Here is a 25671-nt window from a genome sequence, read left to right on the forward strand (position 1 = left end):
AGTTGCTTCCTCCTCTTGACAGCAGTTTTTCATTATTGTGTCATTATTTGCTCATCCTATCTCAACAGTTGTGCTAAGTTACTGCTGCCAAAAAGACAGTAATGTATTTTGATTTCTGCTAGTGAACTATTGGAGCACAGAATGAATAAAATTCTCAGAAGTTTGTACAACTGTAGCTTGAGTGATGTATCACTCTACTTACTCAAAAGGGTCGGCTGGAGCGAGGAATGGAAAGTAGATAGCTAACAAAACTCCTGAAATGGATCCAACTTTCTCATTAACCAGGGCTGCCCAGAAGAGGTGCACCTAGCAGTTTACTGTGCTAGAGGTACACACTGCACATGGCTTCATTCATTTCTCTTGACACAATAACCAGGCAGTCACTGTATATAAGATGCAAACTCAAAGCAATTTTTCCCATATTCTCCTTTCCGGTTTTCTGATTGGCTATGATCTACAAGTCATATGAGTTCACCAAATTAAAAAGAAGAGCATAAATGATATGCACCAGGAATAGGCAGCCCAGCCTAAATGCCCTGAAGGCATTAGATCCTGTCTTATCTCGACTGCTAAGCAGAATCAGACCTGGTGTGAACTTGGAAGGAGACTGCCAGGAATATCAGGCTATATTTGGAAGAAGGCGATGGCAAACTTCCTCTGAATAAATCTTGCAGAGAACACTTTTTAATAAGGTTACTGTAAATCCAAGTCGGCTTGAAGGCACCGCAAGGAGAAGTTTCATTCTGAAACGAGCACATGTAGAGAGAGATAGGAATGGCTTGATATGATACAAATGTGGAACCCCTTGGGCTCTCCACATATGAAATCCAAAATGTCTCAAGGTTCCGCACCCCTGAGATAAAGGGTTTATAAAATTTGAAGAACCGACATAACTTGTTCAGGCAGACAACGTCTGTGGGTCTGGGGCAAATTTTCTGCCTCTGGGGCCCTCAGGGGCTGTAGGACCTGCCAAAAATTTGAAAGGGGGGCAGAGAATAGAAGTGGCAGGATGTTCACTTCTGGTTTTGGGTGATGGTGGTGGTTTTGATATTGACTAGGGGCCCTGATGTCCATTAATAAAGTAAACTGTGAAATTGTACACCACTAGTCTAGGACCATAATAAAGATTTTTAAAAGATGATAGAAATTGTCTGGTGGCTGGTTGACATTATAAAATACTGTTATAATATTTTTATATTGTATTGCTGTTTTACCTATTTTATACTGTGAATTGTGCATTATGTTTTTGTCTACTCTATTTTAATTGTGTTGTCGGGGTTGGCCCCATGCAAGCCGTGCCGAATCCCCACGGGGAGATGATGGCAGAATACAAAAGTAAAGCTGTTGCTGTTGTTGTTGTTGTTATTATTATTTCAATTTGAAAGTAAACTGTAGTTACTTTTCCTATGGATTTTAGGTGCTACTGTTCAAACCTTAAGTAAATCATTAACAACAATCCAGGCTACACTGAAATTTCCATGCAAGTTTGACACTTTTGTTTCATTCAGGCAATTAGTGAATCAACTGGGTAAATTACAGGACAAGAGAGTTCTGGGTGTCTCATTTTAAGAAGTGTATAGACTATAGTAGGTTCAGAGAAGGGAAACAGGGATGATAAGAGATAGGAAACAAAATATATGAGGCTGTGAAGGAGCTGGACATGTTCAGCTTGGTGAAGAGAAGGGAGAATAACTGCATTCTAGATATCTCAAGGGCAGTCACAACGAGGAGGGTGCAGACTTGTTCTCTACCTTGTCAGAGAACAGAATTTGGTCTAATGGCTTTACATTCCAGGATGATAGATTTCAATTGAACATTAGAAGGAATTTTTAGACTGTAAGAGCAGTCTAGCAATGGAATCAATTGCTTAGAGATGTGATGACTCTCCTTATCTGGATGTCTTCAAAAAGAGAATGGGTAGATAACTGTTGGGGATGCTCTAGATCAGTGGTTCTCAACCTGTGGGTCCCCAGATGTTTTGGTTTTCAACTCCCAGAAATCCTAACTGCTGGTAAACTGGCTGGGATTTCTGGGAGTTATAGGCCAAAACACCTGGGGATCCACAGGTTGAGTACTACTGCTCTAGATAAAGATCCTAGACTGAGTGGGAGGTTGAGCTCGATAGCATATAGGGCCCCTTTCAGCTATGAGGAGGGGTGATAAATAAAACAGAAATATTTACTGTATTCTTTCTTCCACCCACAATTAGAAGACTACAAGAGGTGCAGTGTAGGGTTCTAACTCAATCTATTGGATTGTTTTTCCCATATCGTTTTGTTTTAGTATGACCAGTGTTTGAAAACTGCTTTAAACAATTCAGACTTTTTGAAAAAGAATTTGCACTAGTGTTCTCTATCTCAAGAGGTGGAAGTTACATGATAATGATTTGTCTGGCCACATCCAAGCATAAAGCTCAAAAATACTCAAACGTGAGAATCAACAATATGCTTGGGAAGCCATGAAGAACCCAAGTGAGCTGTACTTACATCCAAATATTCATCCAGTCCTAGTTTTGTAAACTCATATTGGAGGTGGACTCTGAAATTCATGTCTTCAACTGAGTGAACAACTATGTTAATGAACTGCATGCACGCCACCTGTAAAGAAACAATCATCATTAGAAAACAGAAACTGACAGTCAATAATAAGCACCTTTTTGTGGGGTGGTAACAGGGACAAAAGATGTAGTATATTGGCTGTCATATAAACATATCATATACTATCACTGATAAGAGTAGGTCAAGATTATGTATGAGGATTCTGTGCACCTGTATGTGTCTGTGCGTATTCACACATGCCTGCACAGGGAATAAGATCCCCTTATCCACGGATTCAGTACCCACTATTCCTCCCTAGAAGTGTTTGTGGGTCTCTAGATCAGTGGTTGTCAACTTGGGGCCCCCAGATGTTTTTACCCTACAACTCCCAGAAATCCAAACTAGTTTACCAGCTTTTGAGATTTCTGAGAGTTGAAAGCCAAAAACATCTGGGGACCCCAGGTTGAGAACCACTGCTCTAGGTACTCTAATGTGATTCTATGGTATGCCTTTGGTCCAGGTATAGTCAAAATACAGGGTTCACCGTTATCCACAATTTCAGGTATCCACAGGGAGATTTGGAATGTACCTCCCACAGATATAGGGTTTTTACTATCCAGTTGGAGCAGTGGTTCTCAAACTGCGGGTCCCCAAGGTTGAGAACCACAGGTTGAGAACCACTGAGTTAGAGTCTTTTCAAACAAGAATAACAAAAGGAAGCAGGTTTTTAAAAATAAAAGGCCAAGAAGGATAGAGATGGGAATGATGCAGCACAATCCGATGCAGGCTTCAGAAGACCTGCTTACTGCAAACAAGGTAGTGTTGGAAATAACATCTGAAAACATTCTGGACTGATTGGCATCTTCACAAGTCAATTTTGTTATGTACAAAATTTGCACATGGTTGTTTTAAACAGAAATTCAGGCAATTTCCTTATTATATTACTAGCAACGCTAATAGAAAACCAACATACTATCTGATTTAAAGATGATAGAATAATTTCATACTTTCCCATGAATTAGGCTGTACGTGGTCATAATGTATAAGGGTATGACCAATATTTAATTATATTTCAATTTCTCTTGAAAGGTCCAGTTATAAATTAAACTTACGTGATATAAATTACTTTATCAAGAAGTAAAAAAAAAGACATACATATATTTATATAAAATCATACATATATTTAAGAAGCATGAAGTACAACTTATTGAAAGCACTGGGTTAATTTAAAATATAACTTTGTTCCCTGGTGCAACAGCAAGGTCTGGGAATAACTTTTTAAATCCACTTTCTCCTCTTTACATCAGGGGAAAAAAATACTTTCCAAACTCCAATCCAGTTTCCATGTCAAATTAATGGTCAGAAGCTATTGTTTTATCAATGCTCCCACTGTAATTGCTCAAGTTTTAGAATGGAAGGTCTTATTTGACCCTTCCTTCCCTATCATGATAAATACAGCTTCTGTTAATAATAAATAAACAGTAAACATCAGAAACCAGGATGGATGTTGAATATTAGAAAACTCAAGGGTTCATCACAGAAAGCCTCAATAAATTAAGTCTTCTTTCACCTAGCACTTCTTCTCCCAATCTTCCTGAATTATTTCTATCCAGATGAGGATCTATTTAAAACCAGATGGTAACAGAAGTATGTGATCTATCAAACTATGGGCCATTAATTCTTGATTGCTTCTTTGGCACAATTATTTTATTGATTAAGGGGAGAATAGAAATGATATAAACAACACAAGGCTGTAAATATTACCTGCAATGAGTTCAAGTTCTATTTTTCCTACTGCCCAGAATTTTTTAAAGATAGATTTAATTGGTGGACTTTAAAAAACAATGTCTTTTAAAAATTTACTTGGTTTGGCACTTGATCCTAGCCTAGGGAGTGTTAGACCTTAACCTCCAGTCTTGCCTCAGGCACCTGCAATAAAGTCCACTGGGACTAATTTAACATCATCTTCAAAAACTCTAGAATGCATGGGGAAATGACACAAGAGGAAGACTGGAGAATAACATCATAGTGGAACAAGTTGTCTGGCTAGTAAGCTTCATGTGACCCTTTGGATCCCTATTCACCCCCCTCAAGCCCCAGCCATTCATTTTTTTATTCCCCAATTCCCCTTTCTAGGCCAAAAATACATTGAAGATGCTTTGAAAATACACTGAAAGATGCTCCAGGGATGCAGTAAGACTCCTCTCTTCAAAATTGCCCCAGTGTTGCCTGAGGATAACACAACATCATCTATGTTTTACATTTGTCCTTGTTGAAATTCATTTCATTGCTGTGGAATCCAAGGATTCTACAGCATTGAGCCATAGCAGTTAAAGGTGTGTCAAACTGCATCAATTCTACAATGTAGATGCACCACAGTCTGTAGAGGCTTCTAAAATTCCATAGTTGAATCTGATTCTCTTTCAATGAAAGAAGAAGTGGGAGCAGAGAATAGTTTGGCAGGAGGAATCTGGAAACAGTCAAACAGGTAGTGCCACATTTAACTGAGGAACAAAAAGAGGAAGAATGGCAGTTCCCTGATACTGTTCTCATTCATGAGGCATCTGTATACTGTATGTTTCAGATATTTATTCCATTTCCCCTTGAGTTATTGCTACATCTTATTTTAAAGTAAGAATTTCTAAAAGTGGTTGCTTAATCTGGAGATATATTGCTGAATTTTGAAACAAAATTTCTCAGATTCAGTAATTGATAAATGTTGGCCCTAATCAAGTTTCCTTACTAGGAAATATGGCAATATCAAAAACTTATGAACAGAGAAAATGATAGGGAAATCATTGACACATATCCTTGAAAACTCTAAAAAAAACTAACCTAGGTGTCCAATTCAAATCTCAGTTTTAAAAATGACACTAAAATTTTAACTTTGCATTTTGTTAGATTGATGATTGAGGATTCATTGTAACTGTATTTTTATTTTTGTGTCTTGCAGTAAGTGTATGAATGGCCAGACGCTCCAGGATTTTAACAACAACTTTCTAAACTTGCTATTAGGGTTGTGCATTTTGGTTAAACCCTGATCCGTTTTCAGTGTCCCAAATTCCAGTGTAGTCCCCATCCGTTTTCGGGAAATCAGTAGAGTGAGAATCTGTTTTCCCTTACTCCAACCGAAAGATTCATTTTCGATCCAGCCCACTGGTGGCAACAAGGAACTTATGAGGCTTCCCTTTCCATCATTTTTAGGGCAAGGGATTATGAAACCCTGCTTCCTACGATCCTTTCCCTTCTTTCTTTCAAGGAAACCTGGGTTTAAGGCAAGGGCTTAATCCTTGCTGCAATCCTTTCCCTTCTGTCTTTAGGAGACCTAGGTTTGAGGCAACAGGCTTAAAAAACCACAAGGCATGTGGAAAAAAATCATTTTTGTATCATATTCTTCATTAAAGCTGTTTCTACTCTAGAGGAGACAAGAGCCATGGGTGCACACAATTCTCTCCCTGCAGGAGGCAGTTTTCCAAGACACCTTAAGGGGGTTCCCAGGAAAGGAGGAAGGATTGACCTGGAGGTATCCTCCCCTGGGCTTCCTTGAAAAAAACCCCTCCCTTCTCTCTTGATTTGGAGGCACCAGAAAGCAGAACTGGCCTCTTGCTTAGAATGCCTTTTCCCCAATCGCACTTCAATTCTGCCTCCAAATCAAGAGAGAAGTTAAGAAACTTTGCTTCCTGTAAACCTTTCCCTTCTAGCGGCTGCCTCCCTTTCCACACTCCACGTGTAACAACCCCCCCCCCAAAAAAACCCCAAAAGCAGCCAGTTTTCGACAGCCACTGTTTTGTTGCAACTTGGGGAAAAAGTGGCGAACCCCATGCCGTTACAGATGTCCGAACCAGCTGAAGATTACTGTTGACAATGGATTTGTGCACACGCCAACTTGTTATGACCATGGCCGAAATTAACAAAAGTTGCTACAACAGTCATTAGCCTTGCTTGCTTTGTAGAATGCAACCATACTTTGGAAACTATGCTATTCCTTGTGAGAATGAGAAAATAGGACAGAAAAGAAGTCAGAACCTTGCTCACAGCAAAGTCTTGCTTCTCAGAAGGAAACTAAGAACTGCAGATAGGGGAGTCATAAATTATTTCAAGTAAAGATGAACTTTTCTTGTTTACTTGTGTATTTTCTTAGCTGGATAAAAATGCTGTAGTTGTAGACTTTGTTCCGAAGAGGTTCTACTGGGCTGCTACTTGAGGGAAGCACCATCTTTTAAGAGTAAGTGAAATCAGAGCTTTGAAAAGTTCCTTTTTGGACTAGAACATTCAGAAACCCAAGTCACTGGAAATACTGTCTGGAGCATTCTGTAACTTGCAGACAAAAAGAATTTTCCCTCAAGCTCTGAGTGTAATACTTACAGTAGAGTCTCACTTATCCAACATAAACAGGCCGGCAGAATGTTGGATAAGCGAATATGTTGGATAATAAGGAGAGATTAAGAAAAAGCCTATTAAACATCAAAATAGGTTATGACTTTACAAATTAAGCACCAAAACATCATGTTATACAACAAATTGGACAGAAAAAGTAGTTCATTATACATTGATGCTATGTAGTAATTACTGTATTTACGAATTTAGCACCAAAATATCACGATGTATTGAAAACATGGACTACAAAAATGCGTTGGATAATCCAGAACGTTGGATAAGTGAGTGTTGGATAAGTGAGTCTCTACTATATTTATAAAAAAAAAAGTCTTAAACATTATCAAATACAGCACATGAAAACTAAAAAAGAGAAAGGCCAATACATAAAGTAATTGACACTTACCATGAAATCTATATTGTTATCTTCGTTTCGGAAATGTTCCATTAGCTTCTCAAAGCGCTGTTTTTCTCCACAAACCTAGAAAAGAGTAATGGATAAATTATTTTCAAGATTCTGTTGCAGCATTAAAAAAGAGAGGAAATATGGTAGCATGTTTACAACTAACTTGTTTTTCTTCTGGCATGTACTTTTGTGAATACAAATCCACTTTTTTCAATGCAGTGTGTTTGTGTTTCACCTTTAAGTCCTTTCTGACTTTTGGCACCTTATCACTGAACTTTCTTAGCAATATTTGTTTAGTTTGCCTTCTTCTAAAGCTGAGAGTATGTGACTTGCCCAAAATCTTCCAGTGAGCTTGTGTGGCTGATGCAGTATGAAGTGATTACTTGTACTATGCATCTGTTTACTAGAGACAGTAATAAAACACCACTAAGCAATGAAACACATAAAATTACTGGGAACTTTTCACTGGGCAGCTTTTTTGAGCTGCATGTCTATCTTTTATTTTGCAAAGGTCCTAGTCATGCTAAAGGTCAATATGGTATACTCTCAACAAATCACACAGATCACTAGGGTGACCTTAGGTCAGTTAAGAATTATTAGCCTAGAGTCAACCCATTTTGCAAAGATCGGATTTAGGTTGTACTTGATACTACAACTGCTGCATTCTAGCAAGTGGCTTGGGGATAGGTTTTAATTTACATTCAGCAACTGTATCAAGCATATAAATTTGCAGAACTGAAGAGCTTTCCATTGTCAACTGTGATGCTTAAAAAAAATCCCAGCTGGAAATCCACATTTATTGGAACGCACACAAGGTCAAAAAAGGGCACGACTGAATAGTGCTCATAACTGTTGGCCATGTTTATAAGAAAAGATAAAGAACTGTCATCTGGAAATGTTGCAGCGACAGTCACAATGTTTAAAATTTTCTTCTCATTATAATAGCATCATTGGCTTGACATAGGAAAAGCTGTCTGAAATAAAAAAGGAAATGGAAAATATAAGCCAGAAGTACATTCAGAGCAGATGGCTAACGTAAGTATAGGAAAACAAAACAGGAAAATAGCAAAAAAAAGGACCTAAGGACTGGGGATATCATAGCTTGAAAGTGGAAAACAATTTCAAGCATTATTTGTCATCAAGAGTAAGTATACCCTATCTACAGACATGTGTTTTAGATCTTCCACCACAGCACTATTTCAGACCAATCAACTTGTATACATGAGTAATGGTAAGCATCCCAAATGTGAAATATTTTATTTCATATTTGGCACCCAATGCCACATTACATAGCACGTGAGCCTGAATTTGAGTGTTTGTGTGCATATTTTGCTTTAAACAGTGGAGAAATGAGAAGGAAAGTCACAGATGAAATCTGCTTACTAAATTTGTACATGCCAATGTAAACAGGAATATATAGAGAGCAATGGGTTCACACAAAAGCATGGTTTAGCTTCCAGTGGGCACTACTTTTTCTTTCATGAAAGCAAGGGGTATAGCTTTTACTTCCAGTTGTAGCTATTCACTGTACTTGAATCCAGACAAACTATAGTGTGACATGTCAATGTGAAACATGATGAACTACTCTGTCTTAGTTTTCCTAAGCACAACTGCTACTCTAGTCATGTCTGAATGAAATGAAAAACCATGGTTTGCTGCAGATGCATACAAAGTTTCCTACCTCTTTCTCAAGGACATGGCAGAAGGGACAAAAACCACATTGTCACTGTATTGCGCCCAACACTATTACTATGCCTTACTTGTTGCTGTTTTATGCTATTACTCTATATATCTTACTAGAAAAACGGCCACATTTTCGACCTATAATTTCTCATTCTAACATACATTGGAATCCTATCAGGTTAGCTCCTTCCCTGCCCATTTTCTGCTGGGAATTAAAAACATGGTTGTTCCAGAACGTGTTTGAATGAATAGGCCCAATAGAGCTGTCACCAGAATACTTCTTTATGTTTTAAAAGCGTATGGCACTTTATCACTGTTACTCAATTCCATGATACAGCACTTTATGAAACCTGTCCCCACTGGTTTGCTTTTAATTACTTTGATTTTATCTGCTTGGATTTTAATGTATTGTCCATTATTTTATTTTATGTATCGTTGAAAAGTTTTAAGTTTTTGTCAAATATGTTGTGTCGTTGTTTCAGGCTTGTCCCTGTTGTGAGCCACCCCGAGTCCCTTCAGGGAGATGGGGCGGGATATAAAAATAAAGTTTTTTATTATTATTATTATTATTATTATTATTATTATTATTATTATTATTATTATTAAACATTTGTAATTTTCTGCAACTTCTGCAAACCACACAGGATCAAAGGCAAATTCAAAGACATTCCTCCCCTGGATCCTGGGACAAAACAATTTTTTATAGGGAATCATTTTGTTACTACCCTGAGTCCCCGTGGGGAGATGGTGGTGGGGTATAAATAAAGTTTTATTATTTATTATTATTATGTGAGGAAGAACTTGAAAAAAGTGACTTCCACAGCCAATAGCTGGGGAAGTTTTTGTTATCAATTGCCATCAAGTCAACTTCAACTTATGGCAACACCACAAATGAGAGATCTCCTCAACAGACCTTGCAGATTAAGGACCATGGCTTCTTGGCTGAGTCTATTTGTCCGTAATGCAGTCTTCCTCTTTTTCTACTGCCCTCCACCTTGTCTTCTCATGATATATCCAAAGTATGACAGTATGACAGTCTCAATTTAGCGATCTTGGCTTCTGGAGAGAGTTCAGGATTGATTTGCTCTAGGACCCATTTATCTCAAAAAAATAATGTTTGCAAGCCAAGAAACCAAGTGAGACAATTCCTACTAACTTTCTTCTGCTTCAGAGCTGGAAAGGATGGTGACCACTCAGCACAATTATAATAATGCCAGATTTAGTACTCAGTGAGTATACTGGGTGCAGCATGGGATTCAGAGAGTGGAAATTCACCATCAAATCCCAATTCAGATACCGGTACTCACTAGCCAAATTTCAGCAAAAAAAAAATGCATTAAAAGACCCATGTCTATCCCATTGTTCATTTACATTGGTTTTTAGTTTTATTCATCCCAAAATCTTAAATAAACTAGCTGCAAAAAAGAGTCCCCCAAAGTCTACAAAATTAATTTTCAAATGCGTGTTCTAGTTTGCATGACTAAGAAATATCTATGCACATCAGTGTGTAACACCATGAATTCAATCTAATAAAACGATGGTACAGTAATACTATAATACTATACCATCATAATTTTATAATTAAAATAACTGTGGTCCTGTCCAAAGTTCACGGGAAGTTGTTCTTCTGGACATTTCCTCTACAAATGACATATGAGGGTTGGTATACAGCTGCCAAAAATAATAGGGGAAGTGATAAAGTCCAATGCAAATGAGCTTTATATATTAGAGAGGAAACTTCTCAGGACGTAGGGGGAAATAAACTTTTGAGAAGAACTTTGCTGTGGTTGTTAAACTTCTCTATTATGATTTGAAAGTAAATGAATGATCTCTTGCAGTAAAAGTTCTTCAAAAGCCTTTAAGAAATACATATCTACTAGATTATAGTCTCATCAGATACATATACAGAGAAAGAAAGAAAAAACGGAAGCACGTTCTATCAGGACTTAGATCAATAATCCTTCTCATAAGTGCATTCAAATGAAAATGAAAATAAATCTGTCAAGGTTACAAATTATTTGTGGTTTCTTGATTCAGGAAGGGACTATAAAAAGTACAGGTTTGCAAGAACCAAGGATAATGTAATGATGTTCTATTAATTCAATGGTGAGAACCAAAAACTCATAACCATTCTATTTCCATTCACAGTCCTTAGATTTCTGTCAGCTGTGTAGTTTTCTTATGCTTTCGTCAGCTAAATCCAGAAACATTCCTTGAAAAACGTTTTATGGGGATAGGGCTTTGTGAGCTTATTGACCATATGGAAGGATCTGGATAGTCATATCTCAACATGGCATTTGAAGGTAGTTTGATATCCAAGCATGCTTCAAAGCTCTTAACCAAAGTTTTGTAATCATATTTAATTGAAGACTTCCTTCAGTTTCCTTTAATGCTATGCATAAAAAAGAGGGGCAAAAGCATGGCTTGACAACACAAGTCTAGTTAAAATGCAGTCAATGTGACAAAGAGGTTTGGGAAAATACATGATATACAATCTAACTTATCCATGTTTACTGAGAAATAAGATCCACAAAGCCTTCAAGGTAAGCATGTTTGGTTGTTGTTGTTGGGGTCTTTAGTACTTATGTATTCACGTCAAAAGCACTGCATAATAAATAAGTTTAAAACTGCTATGTGTACTGATATGTGTAAATCCAGATAAGAATAGGAGGAAACAGAGAACACTGAAGGGGGATCCAAGAATTAATACAAACAACACGTGTATCAATGTAACTATTATAACCACTTAAAATACTCTCTCTTCACAACTCAGTCACATGCATATATACTGGAAACTATAATTGTCTGGGGGCACAGGGTTATTTTAAAACAGGGGTGTCAAGCCCATTTTTACCTATGACCACATCAGCCTTACGATTGCCTTCAATGGGCCAGTTGTAATTGCAACATTTTATAAATGTAACTACTGCATATTGCCCTGGCATTGAAAGCCTTGTGGGTCACATAAAATGGCATGTTCTTTGACATGTGCTAAAGGAAGGGTGCACAAAATCTCAGCTTAATTTTTACTATGTGATACATCAGTAATTCCTTCAGCCTGTGTGGTTCCACCTCCCCCCAACCTCAACCCCCCAAAACAACATTGACAACAAAAACTGTGTATGTACACACACAGGCACATTGCTCTTCCTCATCCCAATTTGTTTCATTATAGTAAGTCCATCAGATTGAAGCAACAGGAAATTCCATAAGGAAATGGGAGGCTGCCACAAAGTTTTGTCCAAATAAGCAACTCTGACCAAATGAGTAACTCTTATGTCCATTACAACTTTTGCTGTAAGTGTGTGGAGGGGAACACAGAAATTATCCACACCGTCAGGCCATCAATCTACATGTGCTTTCTCCCAACATGATACATCTGCCATATGAAGACTATCTCAGTGACAACTGTAACAAGCTGACCAGACCTGGGACTAAACGTTTATACTAAATGTTCAGTGCTAATAAGATGCAGAATTCATTTCATGGAGGAGGGAAAGTATGAAGAGGAAAATCAGCAGTTAGAAATATGTTCCATATTTAAACATGCTTGGGTGTTCAAACATTAACGTGACTCTCCCCTAAATATTTTCTTTCTTTCTTGGTCTCACCATCCCAAGGTCACAATGAATGCTTTTTTCTTCTTAGCACAATGGTCTAGTGTGATCAACCAATTTCACTCCAGGACAGTACTATTTTGGGGCAGATATCTCTCAGAGACTAGCATTACATTCTTACAAACCACTTAAGGAACAAAAGACCAATTTTCTTGCAAGATTCTGGTTAAGTAAAGGGTTGTTTAATGTTTAGTACACTGGAAATACTTTGTTTTCTTCTTCTTAAAAAAAAAAAGCAAAAGGTCTACATCATCTGCAGTTTATGGCCCCGGGCAAAGACTATTGGCTCATTTTTTCCGACACATCCTGCTGCGACATATAAAATTAAATAGCTGCAACGTCCAATAAGAATAAAGCTGGAATCTTGTTTGCAGTAAATTTCTATCTTCAGTTACAATACATAAAATTGAATCTCTACTAAGCTTTGTGAGAGTCTTGGGTTAAATAGTGAACTCTAACTCCACCAGAGGGAAGGGTAATAAAAAAAAAAAGAATCAATTGGAGTTCACTGACCCTCAAGTACACTCCATATTTTAAAAATCCTTCAAAGATGTTCCAATGCATATCCAAAGTTCAGATTGTACAATACTAGATTTACTTGATAGTAATCTATATTCATCTCAGTGGAATTTTCTTCCAAATGAGATACAACAACTCCACTCACTAATCCGTGGGTTCGGTTTCTTTAGCTTCAGTTACCCGTGATCAATTGGGGACTGAAAATATTATAGGTATAGGGTTCGGTACTATCTGTAATTCAGACATCCGGTGGGTGGGGGTGCTGGTCTTAGAATAAATCCCCGATAGATGCAGGGAGACCGAATATTTTTAAACTGGATTTCAGATTTTAAGGGTGGCGGGGTTGGATGACTGCCCTTTAATGGCACTAAGGCCATTAAGGCCGAAGTGCAGTTGGATTTTAAAATTAATTTTTGATATGAATTTGGCCCTCGGTCCAGCTTCTTGTCACCCCCCCCCCCCCACACACACACACACACATACTTCCTCATCACGTCCTATCTCCCTACAGAGAAACAGCAACACGAAAAGAGGGAGGGATGGTTTTTGGCAGGAAATCTGATTGGAATAAGGGCAGTTCCCGAGTTACAGACATCTAACTTACAGCCAACTTTTAGTTAAGAATGGGGGTAAGACAAAAGGAAGTGAGAGAAATCTACCCCTAGGAAAGGAAATTCACCCCTGAAATACTTATCATGGGAAAAATGTGTCTCCACCGAAGTTCTATCACCAATCCATGTTTTCACAAGCCGTTTTTAAAAAAAAATCCTATTATCACAGGGACAGAATGTGAAATCAAATTTTCTGAGCAATGGCACAGACAGCCAAACAAACACCACAGGCATGTTGTAGGAACATTTGACTATTTATACGTAGATGCAGAGGTTTCAACTGAATCTAGAAATCCAATTTGTTCAGGCTATGTGAAAGCTTACACACATGGTGCTGTTTGTGCACAGCCTTCCTTGCTCAGATATTCTTGCTTAATAGGTGAATGAGAAAGAGTGAGGCCATCACAGTAGATATCCTCCCCTTTCTATATACAGAACCATTCTTCCCATAAAAAGCTTGGTAAGGCATACTTGTGAGACCATGGGTTGAAAAAAAGTCACTTAGAAGCAGCAAAGCAAAAGGTAATGTCTCTGGATTGTTTCATTGCACTAGACACGGTCGATATAGTTCCCAGCCCCAGGTTTACAGCAGTTGTGCAGATGCAAGAAACTAAAGAGTTTCTATATAAAGTATCAGCCAATGAAACTATTTTGAAGGTAAATGCAATATATTTATAAATCCATCCATCCCAGAATGTTTTAGAGTCAGGATTAAACTAGATTATACTACTGGAACAAACTCAAAATGTCTGTCTGATTTCCTGCCCTATTTAGCATCTCATAAATAAAAAGCTAATGAGCCTTCATATTATCATTTTGAAGAAATGGAAAAGTAGTTTTCCATTGACACACAATAGCCAAACATTATATGGGAAGCATGTATAATAATATACAAGTAAGGATAAAACCATCTCTTTTTGAGGGCAACTTGCTTTGGAGCTCTTCTGAGCCAAGAGTTGACTATAAATTGTTGCAGATTAAATAACCTTTTCCTATAAGATCTTGCCTCTCCTGCTGAACATCACATTTTCTCATCTTATTTTTTCCAAGTAAAATATGTTGTTCCCATCCTGTCCCGGCTATTGCTTCAAACGTGAACTTCTGAGCTACTACTGATTGCAAAATGGCAAAAAAGTGCCATTAACCAAACACTGCCTATCACAGTGGGTAGAAAGTAATAAGTTACTACCCATGCCTTTGTCAATTTATATACATGCAAAACATTTCTAGAGCAGGCCCTCAAAATAGGATTTTATTCTACCTGCTAACATTCTCAACTACAGGTCATGTTGGATGGGAATGATGGGAGTTGTGCACCAAGATGAGTGGAAAGGTTATCCAATTACTCCTGCTCAAGGGCATGAAAAAACTTCATGAAGGGTTCTCCTTGCTCAAAACTACATCTCACACTGCAGCAATATCCATTTTCACAGGTATGCTTATCTCCAGTAACCCCTCTTTCACAGGTATGCTTATCTCCAGTAACAATGCTCACAAAAGTCTGTGTCTCCTTGAAGCCCATTCCATTATGCCCGAAGCAAATGCCACACTAATCACTTTGGATTCTCTTCTTACCACTCCTCCATGTGGTATGTTTCTACAAAAAGGGGTTCATGGTGAGGGCACACTTTGGATCATATGAACAAGCTTTCCCCAGTTCTGTCACCTAACTGAGAAACCAGCAAATATAAGACAGGAAGATTCTTTCCTCCTCTCCCAGAACTCCATCATCCTTAGAAATATTATAAATAGACAAGAAATTCACCATTATGAAAAATTCATTTATTGGCTTTCAGAAGCTCTTTCAGTTGAAATGAAAGAAAAACCAAAGTTGAATGTAGAAAGCAAAAGCAGCACAATGCAAAAAACAAAACCAGAAGTAAAACCTAGTACTAACTCTTTTAAGGCCACAAGCTCTTCTATCACTAGCAACAAGTGTATCATTATTATTATTTATTTGCATCCATAGATTCTAAAGTGTTTTATATATTTCTTGTCTACTTGCTGCTTAATCTTAGCAAGAATAAATTTCAGTGTACTGTATAATTAAGCTATTTTCAAGGCTGGTTTATGGAAGTATGCTACAGGTCAGAAACAAACCAAGCCTTTGCAACAATTTGCTAATGAGATCAGTGCAAGTCCTTCTGTTTCAAATAAGTCCAAGCAAGGAAGCATAGTAAACAGGCTGGTGGTGACTTCTGGATTCCATGTCAGTGGAACAGTGAACCAGCTCTCAGTTTAGTTTGTACTTTAAAGATAAGATCCAAGATGCTGAATGAGGCATGCTGTGGCATTGAGCACCTTTAATAGTTCATTTAAAGATCAGAATGTAACCCGGTGTGGGGTAATTATAACACTATCATTCCAATGTAACTATCATGGGTGTATCTCATGGAATCCTAGAGTCTGTAGTTTGGTTGGAGACAACAGAAAAATTCTCTGTTTGAGTGCTGAACATTTTTGTTGCTGTTGTTGTTGCTCTTGTGTGCTTTCAAGTTGGTTCTGACCTATGGCGACTCTAAGCCAAACCTATCCAGAGTTTTCTTGGCAATGTTTATTCAGAAAAGTTTTGCCACTGCCTCTGAAACTGGGAGAGTTTTGACCAAGGTCACCCAGAGAGTTCATGACTGAGCCAAGATTCAAATCCTGGTCTCCAGAATCAGAGCCCAATGCCCACAAATGCCTCTACCTAATCTGCCAGTCTCGGGATTCCTTAAGATGTTGATATGGTAGTTGAAGTGAAATCACAGTGGTATAATTTGGTAGTGTGACAGGCCCCCAAGCTGCTTTGCTCATGCACAATATTACATATTCATCCTTCCTATATAGAAACAATGTGCCCATCTCTTTCTTTCTCACTCTTAGACACACTACCGTGTTTCCCCGAAAATAAGACAGTGTCTTATATTAATTTTTGCTCCCAAAGATGCACTAGGTCTTATTTTCAGGGGATGTCTTATTTTTCTATGAAGAAGAATTCACATTTATTGTTGAACAAAAAAATGAACATTTATTATATACTGTACAGTAGTTGTCATCACAAGCCAGCATAACCAGACAAAATGTGAATCCTATCAAGAATTTATTGTTACTACCAATATTTCCATGTACAACACTCTATGGTATGTACATTTACCAATCCTGCATGCTCTGGTGTTCTGTTCGGCAGGCATGCTTCCAAACAAAAACTTTGCTAGGTCTTACTTTCGGGGGAGGCCTTATATTTAGCAATTCAGCAAAACCTCTACTAGGTCTTATTTTCTGAGGATGTCTTATTTTAGGGGAAACAGGGTATCTATTTCTTTAATTCACAGAGAAACATGCCGCACTTCCTGGTTCACATGCACCCTCAAAATATGAAGCAGAATTTGACAGGAGCTGCCACAAGGTATGTCAGGCAAAAAACTCTACCTGACCCCTTGCACCACGTATGAGAAGGCACATTTACCTTTTTGACAAGGAGGTATTTTTAGTGTTGGTTTTAATTCAGACATAAGCAAAATGTGATCCATGAGTTGTACAGCATTTCCTCAAAGTCTAAAACAGCCAGGAGGGCCAAAAATATGATAAAATTGTCCACATACTCCCAGAGGGCATAAGGATTATTTTAAGTTTACTTTTGAAAGAGTTTAAACCTCTGAGAAGCTTGAATGAGGGGAAAGCAGAAGAAATTATAAACCACCACCTGCCTATTTCACTGACATTAGTCATTCCACTGATACGACGAACAAATTGGACCTGACCCATTTCTCTGACAGTTTAAAATTTTGTGTCTTGATTCTGAGATGAACTGTAGTCAAGTAGAATGACAAACACAATACATTGTATGGCATCAAGGCATGGCCAACCTTACCATTAGATATGGTGTGATCATCACTTCAGATAGTAGGTTTTAGTTATCATGAAAGGCCAACATATTGTGAGCTGTTAAGGATGGGTAGTGGTACTTGCCAGATCCTGAATAACAAAACAACATGGCTCATTCTTGAAACACCCTGAATCAGATAGAAAATGGTGCCATTTCTTGCTCTGACCACGCAGGAAAATGTCTTGGGCTGATCTTGGTATCAATGGCTCTACGAATAAGTTAGATGACTCTCAGGCTCATGAAATAAAGATTAATCCTCAAGCTTCCAATGGCCTCATCCAGCAAAGTTATGCAGGGCATATGCTCTTCTCTGATTAAATAGAATAACCTACCTCTTTAAAATGATCAAAGGCAGACAAAATGATTTCATGTCCTCCTCTCACGAGACAAACGGCTGCCAACAGTTCCAAGACCAGAGCCTTTGTTCTGCACAAAGAAAGGGGAAGAAAAATCAATTAGAAAAACATGATGAGTCAGCTTTTGCAAGATGGATGTGATGACATCTGAAAATAATATTTTTAATGTTCCATACAGCTTCCAAAGGTTCTCTCTCTCTCAAGCAAGATACGGCAAATGCTTGATTTCTCCTTGAAGTTCCAGTCCTGAAAACTTTCTGTAATTTTTTTAAAAACCTAATCTGTAGACTATATAGTCACTACAACACAATTTCTTGAGCTGCATGGGTCTACCAAAATGATCACAAGTTTAGATGAAAGAAAACCAGTCAAGAAATAAAATTCATGAGGGACTGAGTGCATGTAAATGACAGGTTGCTTGCAGAGCAGCTTTAAAAAAAATAATTTCCACACAATAATTTCTAAGACAAAAGAGGCTTTTACCTGGGGTTCTTGTTGTTCAGGCTTAGTGCAATTTCATTAACAGCATGGGGGTGCGACATGACCATATTGAATCCATACTGAAGTAGAAATTGGAAATAAAGTACAGCATTTGAAAAATATTCTTATCATTTTAAAATGGATAAAATGGATAAATCAAATATTCTTGGTTCAGGAAACAAATCTCAATAATCTTTTTGAATGTCTCTAGCCATCCTCTTGTTTGTATTCTACTCTTTTAATCCTCATTACCATTATTGCATGTAAACTAAAGCATCTTTAAAGAAGGTCTTTTTCTTCCCAATACTCTTTCGGAATTCTGATATTCTGATACGTCTATGCAATCTTAACAGCAACATTGGCTGCCAGACTCCTGATCTGTGACCAGAACAATAAAATTCAATTCAACATTGCCTGCCTAAACCTAGTTGTTACTCTCAACTAGAAAACAGCCACTAAATCAAAGTGAACTTTGTAGGACAATACTTGTTCAAGTTCCATTAGTGCAGTGGTTTTCAACCTGGGGTCCCCAGATGTTTCTGGCCTACAATTCCCAGATATTCCAGCCGGTTTACCAGCTGAGAACCACTGCATTAGTATATATCAAAGGGACTACTGTAGTAGGATCTTGGAAGTGGATTAAGGCCACTGTAATCAAAAGTACTTAGTTCCACATGTTCCTTGCTTCTCACTCTATAACCTACTCAAATAGCCATCTGGAATACTCTTTATGTTTCAAATAATCTAAGACTCCTTCTCCTACTACTATTACAGAACATCGCCTTCTTATTTTTCATCCCTCCTCCATAACAATTGTTGTCAAATAGTGAGACTATAATAAGCCCAGGGAGTTGTTGGGGCCATCTCAAACTCCTCTATACCATCCTGATTGGGTTTATGTAGTTTCACTATATCCAGTTTCAAATACAATATGCACCATCACTATTGTGTGACCCAAATAGTTTTGTTCTGGTGCATTAAATATTATGATCAAATATGATGATAAATATTAATCCAGATAATTCAGCCATCTCTAATTTTCATTTACAAAGCTTGGATAGTTTTCCCTTTAGTGAAGCAAGGCAGATCATTATGACAAATATCACATCCCCTCTCGATAGAAATATGTATGAGATCAAATAGCTGAAGTTAGATACCTGGTAATTCATGATGGCACGCAAACACATGATGCAGACATGAACATCATCCTTTTTACTCACTAATCTTGAATTTTTAAGTGCTCTTCTGCTTGGTAAGGTGTTATACCTGAAAAAAGGAAAGGAGAATCCCATAAGCTCTTAGTTATTTATAAACACCGAAGAGACCTGATTTTTCTCTCCTCTGCATTCACCTGTGAAGATATGCAAGTAGCTCCATTATTGATTCTAAGTAACAATAATCACAGATAATAGTTGCTGGAAAATGCTTAATGTTATCTCAAACATATTAACCAAGTGAACGTCCTGTGAGATGGCATCTCTGTGGAGTGGGTAATATGTTACAGTATGACCCCCATATCTGTGAGTGATACATTCCAAGATCTCATGTGGATGCCCGAAACTGCACAAAATACTGTATATTTTGATTATGTTTGGGCTGGAATCATACCACAGAATAGCACCAAAGAACCTGGGGTGTGTGGATATTTTTTGGAGCATTGGTAAATGAAACCATGGATATCAAGTCTATAGATAAAGGGACTTTACTGTATATAACATAGATACCAAGGAATTATATTATTATCCATATGAGAAATTCTAAAGGCATTACTTTGTGAATCAGTTAAGAATTCCCAGTGTTTTTGTATCCTCTAAGTATCGACCCTGCTGCCTTTTCTTTTCGAAGGTGTAATGTGACAGATAACACTACGAAAACAGCCTTCTCTGCAGGAGCAAGTGAAGATGGAGAGATGTGAGCTTAACAGCTGTTTACACAGTACTTATAACATGGTGCCTATCAGGTCTTGGCACTCAATTAATGTCCAAAGAAATCAGTCAAGCACAGCTGTGCTACTTAGACCCTAGCAAATCCACACATTCCTCTGGAATAAGTTCTCTATCTTTCTTTTCCCAAGAGTAATTAATCTGAAGGCTACATACAGTGAGAAAATCAAAGAACATATGTCCCTGTTCTCTGATGTATGATATTTCATATCTTCCACCACATAGCTGCTGTGCATTGGTACAATACCAATTTCAAGGTAAGTATTTTCAACATCTCAATAGTATTTTTTTTTTGAGATCCAACTTATGCTCACAGTGAAATTCCACAGTGAAAACCTCTTTGCAGTACAGAATTTCAGAGTGCAGCTTTGGGATCTCATACTGAAATTCTCCGCTATGAGTAGCAGAAGGAAAATGCCGAGATAGTTTTTATTGACCTTTTATTCATGAGCTAAATTGTGAAAAGGTCCCCCCAAAAAATCTTCCATTAGAGCAAATTAATTCCTTCATCAAGAAAATATAAATTTTGTGATATGAAAAAATTGAACAGGGATGATCTTGTTTTGAGCAATTTCATCATGCATTTTGCACAGCATATTTTTATTTTCTTCATACAGAGTAACACAGAAAGTTCACCTGCATCCACTTGGCCTCTTATTCATGAGACCCCCTTCAGTTTCCGTTTTTTTTAATTCCCTCATACATAATAAAACTTATTTTTGAAGCCATAAAACTACAAACTTGATTTTTAAAAGTAACAAAGAACGTTTTAAAAGGAGAATATTCTCAGTAAGATAAATTATGTGCCTGTCAACAGAGCCATTGACTTTTCTGCGCACAGATAGAATACACATATTCTTTATAAGGCAGCTACATGTCGCAGGATTAGACTATCGTATATCCTGCTTCTTCTCTTGTATTTCTTTTCACTCGATAGATACCTATTTCTAGCCCCCCACCCCACCAGCATTGATAGAGAATTAGAAACTCCTTCAAAAGGTCCTCTTGAATTAATAACTTATCTGAGATAATACACTGCCACCTACCCTACAACCATATGGATGCGGTCCAACTTTTTCCAAGGTCTTCCACTTTCTGAGTTATATAATAACCACAGAAAACTGGTTTTACTAGGCACGTTATGACAACACTGTACTTTAAAAAGATGTCAGACAAAAAGCAAGGCAGCATAGCTCATTATTCCACATTTATTAGGGAAATATACTTTTATTGACATGCTTTATCTTCAATATCATTTTAATATGTGGATATTAATGCTCCTAGATTAAGTGTTTTTTAATAAGTCTGGTCCTTCTTAATGCCAAAGAAAACATCTAAGCACTTTTAAACCTAGCCAAATAAAAGCAAATTATTCTAAAATTGTTTTAGCTGTTATTTTTAATGACCACTTTACAAAATCATCTAGTGTAACTTAACCAAGCAGGAAATAAGTCTTATTGAAGTATATGAGGCCAAAGTATATTGGCCTCACTACAAATATTATTATGTCTACATTTAAAATGAACCCTTTACTTACCAGCATAAATAAGTATAAATGGGGACACCTATTACTTTTAATGCATAAAAGAAACCAAACTTCAGTATTATTATTAATATAAATGAATCAATTTGGTTTAAACTAAGAGAGAGCCCTGCCCACTCTTTTAGGAAACTACTCTCATGTGTTTCTGAAGTCAATATGATTGACTTCAGAATTGCAACCTTTGGATTAAGTATGTGTTCTAATCCATCAAGGGCAGCTGCTGCAACAAACCAGTATATTATGGGAAAAAGTTCATACCCTTTGTTTAGCACTGAATCTAAAGCTTTGGGGGAAACCCCCCACATTTAGGAACACACCTGCATCACTGCTCACTGACCGTAGCTGAAATATAACACTGACACTTTCCCAGCACTTTCCTAGCAAGGGATTTGGCATTTTCTCCCAACCTTGGTCTCAGTTTCTAATGGGAATCACTAAATCAAGGCACTGTTTGACTTAAATGTATGATAAATAGAAATTGCAAGCAACTGATCTCTCCCTATGGCACTGAATAAATCAGATGACCAAATTCTTTCTATTGCACAAAAACTGTGAAGTAGAAAACCTCTGTGTACATTCATGAGAACACATACCTGAGACACACTGAAAGCTGATATACCATCTTATGAAGCATAACAAGGCCTTGCAGAGATTAGTTCCTTACTACTCACACATACCACACCACTTATAGTATTAAAATAAATACACTATTTCAGATCTAATGTTAACCATGTGTGTTACTTTATATATCAGTGTGGGAATGCTATTTTAAAAACATGGCATATTGAAAACCAAATATTGATGTAACTATTGATTTCAATTAACTGACCAATTCTTCTACATACAGCTTTAAATGGAATCAGGAATAGTGATCTCTCTCCTATAATGTTGTAAAAGAACATAAAAGTGGGAATCAGTAGTCTCAGAACAGCTCTAAGGCACACCATAGCCTCTCTATGTTGGGGTTTACGTGCATTCGGGTACACATCCTCAAGTTTTTCGGAGAAACTTCAGGTGTGATTTTACATCTTATCTGTCCGAACGTGTCCCCTGCTACGACCCACCTCGAAGCTTAAGATCGAAAGGTGAGGCCCTGCTCGCGGTCCCGTCAGCCTCACAGGTGCGGCTGGCAGGGACGAGAGATGGGACCTTTTCAGTAGTGGCTCCCCGCCTATGGCACGCCCTCCCCATTGAAGTCAGACAGGCTCCCTCCCTCCTATCTTTCTGTAGGAAAGTCAAAACTTGGTTGTGGGGCCAGGCTTTCGAATAACAATTAGCAGCACTAATTATTATTACGTATGCTGGAACTCAATTGACAGACCCAGTCTTTTAGACTCAGAACAAGCCCATCTGTATTTTATAAGTGTTTTTATGAATGTCTGATGTAATTTAGTAACTTTTTAATTGATTCAAAATGTATTGTACAGTTTTTATATGTGTGTTTTATTGTAAGCCGCCCTGAGTCCCCTATTGGGTGAGAAGGGTGGGATATAAATATTGTAATAAATAAATACATACATCAGCTACTAGCTAAAAAGCATCTCCTAGCCTGAGTGCCCCTTTCCAGTATCCACTTTTGAACAGGCAGCTGCTGCGGGCAACAGGGAGCCCATTATTCTGTTGATTGGAAATCAGCTAACTGCCACCGGTGGTGCAATGGATTAAACCCTTATACCAGCAGTCTCTCCTGACATACTGTTGAATGACATGTCGGTGGTTCGAATCCAGGGAGAGCGGGTGAGCTCCCTCGGTCCAGCTCCCCATGCAGGGACATTAGAGAAGCCTCCCACAAGGATGGTAAAACATCAAGCATCTGCGTGTCCCCTGGGCAATGTTCTTGCAGACTGCCAATTCTCTCACACCAGAAGTTTCTCAAGTCGCTCCTGACAAACACACAAAAAAATCTAACTGCCATTACCACCACCTTCTGACAGGCAAGCCAGAAGAAAGATATCTGTCAAAGATCCCCATGTTACCAGAAAATATCAGTCAGCTGCTTCACACATAACTCAGCTTAAATATTCCTGATCAGGTTTATGAGTCTTAGAAAAAATACTTCTGCCAAGTGCTGTGCAGAGCAAGCCATCACTAGCTAGAAGTCCATCTTCATGAAATCCATCCAATGCTTTTCATCCAATGCATTGCCCCTCCTGACATGCGACGGGAAGTTGCTGCTAACGGTGAGAGAAAAAAGGTTGAACATTGTGAAAGCCACCCACTGCATGGCTATCACCCTCCTCCCACCAGACTCAAATCAAGGAAGGGCTTCATGAGAACCACCACTCCTCTTGATGTTCCTCCAGCAACAGCAAGGGTGTCTCTCTGGGCAGCTAAACCTGGCAATTCTAACTGGTTGGCCCCCCAAGAGGGTCTTCCTCCAGGGGCAAACCAGGAATGGGCAACTTGGAAGTCCCTGAACAGACTCAGAAGTGGAGTGGGCAGATCAAAAGACAACTTGGCAAGGTGGCACTACTTGGAGGAATCCTCCACCTTGTGTGACTGTGGAGCTGAACAAACAACTCAGCATATGTATGCTTGCCCACAATGCCCTGCCTCATGCACGGAGGAGGAGTTGTTTAAAGCTACAGACAATGCGGTTGCTGTTGCCCGCTTTTGGTCCAAAACTATTTAGTTGCTTATGATTTCTTTTCTTTTCTATTTTATTTCCATTATTTGAAATGTATTTGCTGTACCAATGCTTTTGACACGAAATAAATAAATCTTCATGAAATTACAGAGGAGCCCAAGAAGCCACTTCTTAAACTTGCTCCAACTTGTCTTTCCAGATGTCACATACAATGTTATTACTTGACAAATCTGAAAAACTGAGCCTCAAAAATCTAAAGACTGGTAACATCCTGTTTCGAGACCCAGCATAATGGTAACGCCAATTAAAATAGCAATGCACAGCAAAGTGCATTTTCTGGCATACCAGAGTGGCATGCAAAATGGTAATATGTATGCAAGGAAAGGTAACTTTGGTGAATTGCAGGGCCAAATTATTATTCAGAGCATCTACCAAGGACCAAACAATTCCCAGAAATGTTTTAAAATGATGCTAGTGGAATAAAACAGGAAGAGACTAGACATCTATTTTCTGTTTTGACTGGGTAGGAGTGGGTTCTATCCTCTCAATGCATCCATCTCGGGGACAGAAGAGCCCAAAATTATAGGACACTGTCCAGAATTAGATAATTCTACATCCAACTTCAGTCAACTCTGCTTTGGAGGAACCTCCTTCCCCTCTTCACACTGTCCAGTTTTGGAGTGACAGATGTCTTCAGAGAGAGAAGCAAACAGGAAACCTTCTATGAAATCCTTTTAAGTTAATGCACCTTGTCAAAACCTTTACATCAAGTAAAATCCCTTGAATGTCAATGGCTGATCTATCTGAGAAACAAGTGTATGCTGTTTCCTCAACATTGTGGGTAAAATCCATAATGCAAAGGAAGATTTTAAAAGGAGACTGGAAAATGAATTTTTCCACTTAATTTAAGAAATTCTTCTTTCTTGTGCCAAACTAGTTGAGGTTCAAATGTCAAGTACTACTGATGGCCTCGTCATGTAGTTATTTATATATCTGTTTGTTTAAGGTCTATAAGAAATAAGAGTTATAATGCACATCACTGTTCTTTCTACTTTTTATCTTCTAAGTGGCATTTCAGCATCAGCCAAGAACATTTGCTTAAAGGAGCTCTTGGGACGGTCTCCAGTCAAATAAAGAGAAAGTGAAA

At 38.1% G+C, this 25671-nt stretch overlaps 1 protein-coding gene across 10 annotated transcripts in view; it reads right to left on the reverse strand.

The window, feature by feature from the left end:
* Positions 1 to 25671, reverse strand: part of fmnl2 (formin like 2) — a 235800-nt gene that overhangs the window by 37807 nt on the left and 172322 nt on the right. For all 10 annotated transcript variants that reach the window (XM_008117713.2, XM_016996227.2, XM_016996233.2 and 7 more), the window contains 5 exons: positions 19609 to 19717; positions 18455 to 18531; positions 17948 to 18041; positions 7318 to 7392; positions 2487 to 2597 (listed from right to left, as the gene is read on the reverse strand). In XM_008117713.2, the coding sequence (XP_008115920.2) occupies positions 2487 to 2597; positions 7318 to 7392; positions 17948 to 18041; positions 18455 to 18531; positions 19609 to 19717 (466 nt within the window). The remainder of the gene's footprint in view (positions 1 to 2486; positions 2598 to 7317; positions 7393 to 17947; positions 18042 to 18454; positions 18532 to 19608; positions 19718 to 25671) is intronic.

The sequence above is a fragment of the Anolis carolinensis genome, chromosome 1 (assembly GCF_035594765.1).
Source record: "Anolis carolinensis isolate JA03-04 chromosome 1, rAnoCar3.1.pri, whole genome shotgun sequence".
Classification (NCBI taxonomy): Eukaryota; Metazoa; Chordata; class Lepidosauria; order Squamata; family Dactyloidae; genus Anolis; species Anolis carolinensis.